Source organism: Micromesistius poutassou, assembly GCF_964030765.1.
Source record: "Micromesistius poutassou genome assembly, chromosome: 19".
Classification (NCBI taxonomy): Eukaryota; Metazoa; Chordata; class Actinopteri; order Gadiformes; family Gadidae; genus Micromesistius; species Micromesistius poutassou.
Genome location: NC_140289.1, coordinates 5,893,471 through 5,904,314, shown reverse-complemented (window position 1 = coordinate 5,904,314; position 10,844 = coordinate 5,893,471). Strand labels below are relative to the sequence as shown.

General features: G+C 43.2%; 1 protein-coding gene across 1 annotated transcript; it reads left to right on the top strand.

Moving 5' to 3' along the window:
- The first annotated feature begins 438 nt into the window (after window positions 1–438).
- LOC311363737 (breast cancer metastasis-suppressor 1-like protein-A) lies at window positions 439–9,711 on the top strand. Its single transcript, XM_084483704.1, has 10 exons — window positions 439–686; window positions 920–1,010; window positions 1,401–1,528; window positions 2,531–2,610; window positions 4,219–4,315; window positions 5,569–5,658; window positions 6,005–6,069; window positions 6,185–6,224; window positions 6,540–6,687; window positions 7,838–9,711. Exons 1-10 carry the CDS (start codon window positions 551–553, stop codon window positions 7,953–7,955), a joined length of 993 nt encoding a protein of 330 aa, XP_084339830.1. The 5' UTR covers window positions 439–550; the 3' UTR covers window positions 7,956–9,711.
- Window positions 9,712–10,844: the final 1,133 nt, after the last annotated feature.

Sequence of the window (10,844 nt, the reverse complement as noted above, 5' to 3'; positions counted from 1 at the left end):
TATTTGATCATGCCATTGCCATCGTTGTGGCGTCGTTGATTCCTATGATCGTTGGTCTTTGTGAAAAACTATTGGTGGCGTAGTGGTAAAGTTTCATGTTTTTATGGGGGAGAATCTTTTATTTTATTTTTTATTTTTTAGGTTTATTGTATGTAGAGCGTTAGCAATAAAGTATATTATATCCATATACAATAACGTTTGTATACAAACCACCTCGGAAGTGGGCAATTCCCCAGGCAAGGAGAAAGCCAGTTCATGGATGTAGGATATGTGCCAGATACTAGCCCAGACAGACGCAGCTTCAAACTAATTGTAGTTTATGAACTACAAGTCCCACCTAGCTCCGAGCCAACCAGCGATCCCGAATTGGACGAACACCAGTAAGGACGTCTGTAATTGGTCAAAGAGGAGCCATGTTTTAGCATACGGTATCCGCTGTGTTGATGTGGTCGTAGGGGCTAGCCGGGTAGTTGATGGATTATTATTAATCAAATAATCCCCGTTGAAATTCCGAAAACGGTTAACATTTAGACCGACTATCTATACCGCTATGCCCGTTCATGCCCGGGAGAAGAAGGAGAGTAATCACGAGGAAATGGAGGTGGATTTCCCGGAACAAGACGGCAGCAGCACAGACGAAGAGGACACGGTTAGCTCGTCCGTGTCTGAAGATGGAGACACTTCGGGTGAGGGGCTCTAAAAACGACCCACCACAAAACATGTCGCAACCCACAAACATATAAACATGTTCATCTTGAATAAAAATATAAATCTTGAGTGCCAGTACAACATTGTGGTGTCACAAGATGGATATTGCTTCCCTGCAACACTTATGTTTACTGTACAGACAAAGACAGCTGAAATGTTGATTGCCTATTGGAAAACACGTGTGAAACATTGAAATGCCGTCCCTAAACAGAGATGGACGACGAGGACTGCGAGAGGAGAAGGATGGAGTGTCTGGATGAGATGACCACTCTGGAGAAACAGTTCACCGACCTCAAAGAACAGTACGTCCCGTATACACCTTGTCATCTCCCTAGCAACAGGAGCAACACGGTTTGCGCTCAGTGTCCGAAGATGGAGGACCATACCCTGCACAATCTCTACATTTAGAATTTCTAATTGTTACCGGGGAGGAAGAACGATAGGTCCCCGTACATGTTGTTATGGTGGACCTAAGAGTTTGTATAATTTCTCAACATAAATGTCCAACTGTTATTTACAATGTATGACATAATGACAATAATAATGACATGTATCTGAGTTCACTGTCTCGTTTTTGGAGGGAAAAAAAAAAGCTGAAAAACTGAAATCTGATAAACGGTGTTGAAAACAATAACAGCAATGGCATTTATATATTTTATTGACGTTGAAGTGGTCTGTTTCTCATCAACCAGGTTGTACAAGGAGCGTCTGAGCCAGGTGGACATCAAGCTTCAGGAGGTGATGGCAGGCTGTGCCCAAGAATACCTGGAACCTCTGGCCAACCTACAGGAGAACATGCAGATCCGCACTAAAGTGGCCGGTAGGACTAACCACTCAACTCTGGACTATATGAAAACATGACCCTGATGCTAAGATTTATTGGTAGGAATTAACCACACCACACGCTTGTACCCAGGATATTCTGACCTTGCTTCAGGTCTGTCTGCATCCCCTAAGCAGACTGAAACTCCATTATGTTAGAAGAGACAATTTTCCGAACGACCCTGAACAACCTACTTGTGTTTTTGGCCCACAAAACCGGACCAATCACAACGCATTACACAATCTATTGTCGGCCCCAGCAACACCACCTACGAAAACAGCTGCTGACATTCTGGCCATCTCTAAGTATGACACTGCCCAAGATCACCTGTACGTTTCGAGTGCATGTTGTAAATATGAATAAACAATTCATTATCAACTAAAAGACTGAAAGATTGGCTCTTTAACACAGCTAGGTCGGAGGTACATTTGTGTAGGTACATGTGCAAGTGGTCTATAATGGCAAAGTGTGAACTGCAGTTTGGTTTGTTGTTGATGCTTTAGAAACCTCACTTATTGATTGGATGAGTGTCTAGATAATGGGACACACCTACCTCATTAGTGCCACACAACAACCCATAGGTTTCATGGTCAAACGAGAACAGTGTCTGAAATATCAATCAATCGATCATTGATCATTTCCTGATACTCAGGGTGTTACATTACACAACCATTATTTTTTGTTCATTGGCTTGGTTATGTTATTTATTTGGATTGTATCATTGTTCTAGTTAACTAAAGATATTTGTATAGCAGTTACAAAAAACATTTAATTATGAAGGAAGAGACCTTGAGAAGGAATGCAGAGTGGGGGATCCCACCTTCTAGGGAAGGTTAGTTACAATGCAATAATGGACTGTAGCAGAACAAGCCAACCAGTTGACCTCAAAGGGAATCAAGCTCACTGGGTCTCCTCACTTCATTGATCCACCCAACGGTGGGCTATACCCACCTCCAGCGGCTCCTCCCTGAGCGTGCTCTTCTCTGTGCTCCTCTGCAGGGATCTACAGGGAGCTGTGCTTGGAGTCTGTGAAGAACAAGTACGAGTGTGAGATCCAGGCGGCGTGCCAACACTGGGAGGTAGGCCTCCAAAGACCCATGCAATTAACCTCTCCCCTCTCCCAGATTCACTTCGGATGAACCTCGTTGTTCTCCTCTCATCCCCACCGTTGCTATGTGGGTGGGAACATCTGCTGTCAGGTCAGGGGTCCGGTTGTCCGGTTGTCTTTTTATTTATTTATTTGTTACCTGCGGTTTGTTGTTCTTGTTAGTCTGCAGGTAGGAGGCAATACAAAGCCACGGACTTGAGTCATTCTGTGTGTGTGTGTGTGTGTGTGTGTGTGTGTGTGTGTGTGTGTGTGTGTGTGTGTGTGTGTGTGTGTGTGTGTGTGTGTGTGTGTGTGTGTGTGTGTTAATCTCATTTTTTTGCAGCAAAATGTATCATGCACATAGAGCTAGGTAACAGGAAATAACAGTATCTATAATCTTCATGCTGATACCTAAGGTGCTGTCCTGCTCCTGCAATGATCCCCTGTATGGTCTTTGGACATGTGTAATGTTTTAATCATTTTACAGGAATACACACACACACACACACACACACACACACACACACACACACACACACACACACACACACACACACACACACACACACACACACACACACACACACACACACACACACACTCATGACTCAAATCCCTGGCAGTGTATTGCCTCCTACCTGCAGACTATAAACAAGTAATACGAAGGACCGAAACCCAACAGCATTATGTACTTTTGTTATGCAAGCAGACCCATAGCATGTCATACATTTATCCACATCGACCAGAAACATCAAAGCGCATTAGTGTGGCAAATGCAGTCAAAAATTATATCACGGTTTAAATGAAAATGATCACAGTTATGGTATATATCACAGTAGGACACTGGGAGGTGCTAGAATGCAGGAAAATTAATAACACCTAGTGATAAATCTATCACTAGGTGCTTTTGATTCTGATAAGAACCAGTGTATGTCAGTAGTTAAAAGAGGGCAAAATATTAATTAATATTAATAAGTGTCAGATTAGGCCTGGGCAATAAAACAATAAATGATCGTATCGTGATAAGACTTTTGATCAATATCAACATGAAACATGTTCAATATATATCGATAAGAGACTGAACCACCGAATCTAGCAGCTGGGTTTGTTACACAAACATGGTTCCATACTTTACAATATTTGAGTGTTTTTCATTGTTGTATCGACATTGGAGTATTTATCAATGACGAACAGTGGAAGATCATATTAAGTGTTAAACAGAAGTGTTTAAATCCAGCATGGTAATTCCTAGTTTTTTTAGGTCATTAAAATTATCAATAGTTATCGATATTGATCAATATGATCAAGTTATATCGTGATATGTATTTCAGCCATATCGCCCAGGCCAATGTCAGATAGTTCATGCAGTGTAGTTCAATGACATGACCTAACAAACGGTAAGAACATGAAATTGCTCTAAAATGTTAATGAAGGCTCTGATGATGATAGTGAGAATGATGTTGATGAAGACTGAGGATGATGATGATGCAGACTGATAATGATGATGAAGTATCATCTGATGACGATGACCCATATAGTCAGGATAATAGTGATGAAAGCTCATGTGATGGTGATGAAGGCTCCTCCTCCTCCTCCTCAGAGCGAGAAGCTGCTCCTGCTGGACACGGTCCAGAGTGAGCTGGAGGAGAAGATTCGCCGACTGGAGGAGGACCGACACAGCATCGACATCACCTCAGGTCAGGCCACACACACACACACACACACACACACACACACACACACACACACACACACACACACACACACACACACACACACACACACACACACACACACACACACACACACACACGGGGGCGCACAAGGGCCAAAGGGCCGTCTAGGGGACAGGTTGACATGTTGTCATCACCATTGCAACAGTGGTAGTATTGAATGCTCTGTGACCAATGATAGTCCTTGCATCGTCTCTTTAATTGAGTTTGCAACTGCTGTTGGCAATGTATGACATGATGAAAAGGAGTAAAGGGCAAGGGTTCTCCCCCTAGGTTCTTGGTTTGATCCCAAACGTCCATGTTCTTCCTTGCAGTGGCATGCCCTAATCATGTGGTTCTCAAACTATTATAAACGTATCCTTCTATGATATTCCTTCAGCCAAGTGCCCCATTCACCAGCACAGCAAACATTTTGGGGACGGTACAAAATTGAAATGAATATCAGTTTCCCACAGACCAGGTAGCAATGTGTGGTGCCCCCCTGCAGGGTTGGCAACTTTTGGTTTTTGGCCGGGGTGACAGCCACAGCAATTTAGCGCTCGTCCGAAACAACCTATCGGGTATTTTTCTTTTTTTGGCGTGACATTTGTTGTGAGAGCGTGAGATATTTATACTTAAAAATTGTGTTAAAATAAAAAAAAGCGGAATCAATTAGTGGCGCTCGTTGTTGAATCTGTGGCGCTGCGCCACACATTGGTCTATGTATGGGAAACACTGAATATAAAATAATGATTGTTATTTGTGTTAACATTAAACGGAAAGAGTCCAAATACTTAGAAAGCTTTACCAAACGTGTGGTATTTAGGTGGTATTCAGGTTTTACAAATGTTATTGTGGTGGCATTTTTTTACACTTGTTCAATGCCAATATTAGAACTACTAAAAGCATTCACATTTTTTAGTAAATGTCCATGTACCCCCTGAAACTTTACAACATTTACAAGTCCCTCTAGGGGTACTTGTACCCCCAGTTGAGAAACACTGCCCTAACCCCTACCGACAATGAACTAAAACTATTCATTCATTTTGGGATAAAGCTAAATTCATAATCATTTAGCATGATTTCACATAATAGTCAGCAGATATGAATGGCAATTTACAAACAGGATACTATATCAATATTTTGCTGTCACATCAGTCAACCCATGACTGTATCTCCCCTGAGACGAGGTCTCAGTGTTTTAAAGTGGAAGCTGATTCTGCTTGTGTTGTTCACAGAGCTGTGGAACGATGGTCTGCAATCCCGGAAGAACAAGAAGAAAGACCCCTTCTACCCTGTGAAGAAGAAGAAACCCGTCGTCGTGTCTGATATCCTTGTCTCACCACGCTGACATTTTTGTGAAAAGAAAAATGAAACGTTTTTTGCTAACCGACCCCTCCTTAACAGAAACGTTTGTATAATTAAGCCCCTCCCACAAGCAATACAGTATTACATTATTATTATTACCATTAGCTCGGTCATGTGAGAGATAATCTCCTGCAACGCTCAAACAAGCACCTTATGGCTTTGCTTTGCCGCTGGTAAAGTACATATAATATTGCAGTTTATTATCACTGTACATGGGGATTCTGGAATCCCAGAATCTAGAACGGCGTTGGATGCCGTGCTCGTCTCAGTTGGTGATCTGCTGTCTGCCTTAACTCCTTGAATCACGGCCATATATTGTTTACATGCTGCAAGACCTGGACATCCTAGAAGACTGGACAGCAATACGAAAGGTATTTGGGATTTGTGTGAAGGTAGAAGAAAAGAATGGGTTGATACGTAGCTTGAAAGGGGATCGAATTCACAGCATAATCTGAGGGTTGGCTTTTTGTTATTTTTCTTTTCCAGGCGATGGCGTCCCTCGCCCCACACCGTGTCAAGGTTGACGGTACGAGTCCCACATATTCCGTTAATATCGAATGCGTAACCCGAGTTCTGCTTACTAAATGAAACCGCTCAGGATCAACATCCAAATGATTCTGGTGTCACCTGAGCCTCGCCACTAACAACGTTCTCATGAGGTCTGACTAAACAAGGATTCCTCCTCCGTATATGCTGTAGGCCATGTACTGTGTTGTACTGTTATTTACAGAAAAGACTGGACGGTTGAGTTTTTTCCGTTACTCATTGTGTAACATTCTTTCCTTTTCTGATCTTTATTGACACCCTCATCTCCATCTCTCTCTCTCTGATCCTCACCCAGGCTCCGCCTCTCCGGTGGTCGCCACGGCGAAGATGGAGCGGCCCCACCACGTGGCCCGCTCCGAGGACGGCCGGCTCTTCTACGACAGCCAGTGGTACTGCAGAGGACAGGCCATCTGCATCCACCGCAAGGACGAGCACCCCGCCAGGTAGTGTGTGTGTGTGTGTGTGTGTGTGTGTGTGTGTGTGTGTGTGTGTGTGTGTGTGTGTGTGTGTGTGGTGATGGAGGCCTGATGATACCAGGTTGTAAATCCAGTAGTCAACTCTATATATATTAATGCGGGGCCATGGCTCAGGGTTAGGATGGAAAGGTATTGGGTTCGATCCCCAATATCCGCAGGCAAACCTGTAGACGATCTATTCAACCACAGGCCTTCAACTGCCCTACCTGTTTGATAATGACCTGTATCTGAACAGGTGCGTCTCTTTGGATAAAAAACTAATCAGGAAATGACCAAATAGTAAAATGTGTTTCAGGTTACATGGGATCAAAAGGTTAAAGACCTTCTTAGTTGCGAAGGTGTTTGTGTTCGGGGTCACAGGTTGATTGCAGTGTGTGTGTGTGTGTGTGTGTGTGTGTGTGTGTGTGTGTGTGTGTGTGTGTGTGTGTGTGTGTGTGTCTGTTTGCCGTGTCTACATATTTAATGTTTGGGTTGTGGTGCTTCGGGGGAAGTACACTCGCCTCTTAATAGGCTGTCTGTCTCTCTGTTTACCTGGCTGTCTGTGTGGCTCTGTTTGTCTGTCTGGCTGAGGGTTTGCATGTGTGATCAAGCTCATTCGTGATCCTTGACGATCAGAGGGCAACGGTGGCCATAGTGTTAGCATAGTGGATCCATTAGCCTTATGAGCATCTGTGCAAAAGATTTCACATGGGGTAGGAGGGAGTGCGGTGAAAATGTGTACGCATGTTGAGTTGCAGTGAACTAATGTTTAAATACAGCTAAATATATTTGAAATTGATAACACTAACCCTAATCCTAGTTTTTTCATTTACATTTTCATTGCTGTGAGGCCATATTGTATTCATCATTTTGTATTTTTACTTTTTATCTCTTCAAGTTCCACTACTGTCTTTCTGTACTTTTTGCTGTTACACTCGCATTTCCCTTCAGGGATTATTAATACCTTTTTATATTATCTTTCAACCCACTTCAATCTTTTCTTGTTTTATCTAATTGTTTGGATTGAATGGAGTGTGAACCATGAATGTTATCGTTTATCAGATACGGTTTTGATCTTTTGGCTCTCTTTTTCTCTCTCTTCCCCTCCCTCCCTCCCTCCCTCCCTCCCTACCTCCAGCGCCATCATCACCACCATCCACCACGACGAGGTGTGGTTCAAGCGGCTGGACGGCACCAAGTCTAAGATCTTCATCTCCCAGCTGCAGAAAGGCAAATACACCATCAAGCACTCCTAGAGCGAGACAGACCCCACCCCTCCCAGGCGCACGGGAGTCGAAACCAAACGCGCGTACAGATACACACATAACGTTACTGACACCAACCTCCCCCATTCCTAACCCTCTCTTCACCGTTCACGAAGGAAACGGATCTCCTGTCTTGTGTGCTGTAAATATGTACGTATGTTAATAATAATAGTCATAGTATTAACCGTCCCTGACGCGGTCACAAAGTGGCGTAAACAAGGTGCTCCGCGAAGCGTAAAGTGCTGCTATCGAAGAACAGAAAAAAATTGCGTTTGACAAAAATGCAGGGGGAAAAAACAAACCGACCGGAGTGTTTGCGAAAGTGCGGGGACAGATTTGCGTGCCTTCTTTGAGATGAAGACGGCGACTCGACCGGTGGAGGAAAGGAAAAACACTTTAACTACACTATCAACCCAGCCAGGCCTTAGGTTGTACTGTTGGATGTTCTTGAAAAGTGGATGAAACGGGTAGTTGAGCAAGTAAAAGAGTGTGTGAGTGAGGAAACCTACTGTTACTGTTTGTGTGAGCCTACCCGATGGAGCTCTTTGATCGAATCCTCCTTCTCCTTCCCCTTCCTATCCAGCACCCCCCACACACTACACACCCTCATCATGCACACGCTAAAGGGGCTTATTTGTGTTAAACGTCTATGTAGTTAATGTGTTTAAATAACAGAGACTAGAACACCACAAATGAACTGTCATTCGTATGATGACATGAAGACGGGAAGAAAAACCAAGACCGTCCTGACTCTAGAAACTTTCTTTAGTATATACTCTATTCTCTCCCTTTGCTTTTTTCGTACCCCAGCAGCCAAAAGTTGGCTATTTCTCTCTTTCTGTGGTATTCATGTTCTGCCAAACCATTACTCGACCTCAGTGCGGTCATTGGAAAATACCGTGGCTGTCTATTGTTTTTGTCTTTGCTAACCATTTCCAGAACTTTTTGTTGTTTTGTGTAGTTTACCATGGCAGTTATCCGCCGCTCCGTTCCTGTTCTGGGAATAGACGGAAGCGCTTTAATCTTTAAAATCTTGCTGGAGCGAACCGACATTTTGTTGTACCTGGAGGAGCAAACCCAGGAAGCTCTTGCATGGGCCTCCGTGGTCATCTCAACCAATGAGGTTCCTTCTGCGAGCCTCGTCACAACTTTTCAACCAATGGGTGAGCCCACAGCAGACCACGCAGTGTACCTGTACACTACCTGTAATAAACAACGGACTGGTCCATGGCACTTTCCTGGGTGAATTACGGGGTACAAGGAGAGAAGGGAAATCAAGCGGGAGCTGCCACGTATGCGATCCGCCCCAAATGGATCCTAAATCTGAACGATGTTTTTAGTTTTACTTTTTGTTGTTGGGGGGAATGAGCTGTTTGTGCATGTGTAAATAGTGACGTGTGTGTGGTGTGATGAAGCGGATGATGGTTTTGATATTGTTTTTTTTTTTAAGGAGTTCCCTGGTTTACCTGCAGACAGTGCATATGTGCTGTCAAAGTATTACCCCTTCTATGTTTATTAAAGAATATAAGGTGCTTGGGACTTCCTGTCCTGAACTCGAAGGTGTCAAAGGTCAGAGATGCGAGAGTGAGTGACGCCCTGACAACCGCAGTAAAGTCAAATTTTTATTGAATGTTTTTTAGCAAGGATTTTATCTTTACTTTGCAATTTAGTCAAAAGAACTATACATATTTTTCTGTGTGTTTCAGTTTTGCTGTGGATTTCCCCACTGAGATGGAGAAATACATGTTTCATTGTGCCAATGCATGGACAAATAATAAAAGTTTCATATTTGTCATATGAAGCCTTACTTGTACAACACGGAAACAGTCACTTTTATTTTCATCTGAGTCATGCAGACACACACGCACACACACACATGCACACACACTCTTCTGTGAACGACAAACCAAAAAATATATATCATTTTATTATATTGAGGCATGCCCTGCTGCTCACGTGTATTTTTAGGAAATGCAAATTGCAGACTCATCACCACAGAGGAATTAATATGATGCTGCATTTGGGGCAGAACGGTATTAACCGACTTTGCTGTACGCAGCTCAAGTCTGCTTTCTGACTAAATAGAAAGGCAAAGACTTTCGATTAAACACTGAAATTATGTATATAATTAAGCAGTTTTATTAAAATTCATATTTTCTTTATTTGTTCTTTATTTCTTTGTATCTATACTTTACATTAGTGTCCTGTCACAGTGTATTAAGACAAGTAGCTAGGCCATGTAAAATGTAACCTCATGTAATAACAACTTGGAACAGTGTATGTCACTAGACAGTGTGGTTACTGTTAAGGAGGAAAAATAGGAATAGGGGAAAATGCAAGTTCCATAGGGTTGGTTTAGGCTTAGGCCACAATAAGTACATGCTATTACCGTGTGTGTGTGTGTGTGTGTGTGTTGTTCTGTGAGTACCACTGCATCCTAACAATCTACTGAAAGTCACCCCTAGAGTCCACTGAAGCGTAGCCTGGCCGTTCCCAGACTCCCAGAAAAGAGGCTTACTTGCTCTTAATTTTTTTTTTTTTTTTAAAGACGATCCCCCCCAAAAAAAAAGCTGAGCAGGCCCTATTTGATAATGGCTCTCCTTGCTCTGCTGCGCTGTTCAAACATTTCACTCCCTACTTTTTTTGCTCCCTCTTCTCTGCCAGAGGGCCACTCAGTAGATTAACACCAGGGGATTGATTCAGGATCTATACTAATGGACGCTTCTTCCTCCTCCTCCTCCTCCTCCTCTCCTTCCATCCTTCCTTTCCATTACTGGCCTTCTCATATGCTGCATGCATGCCTGCTGTTGACTTGGACACACCACTGGGACAAGCCAAAGCTGTAGATGGATCAGATATATGGAGACTATTGATCTCTGA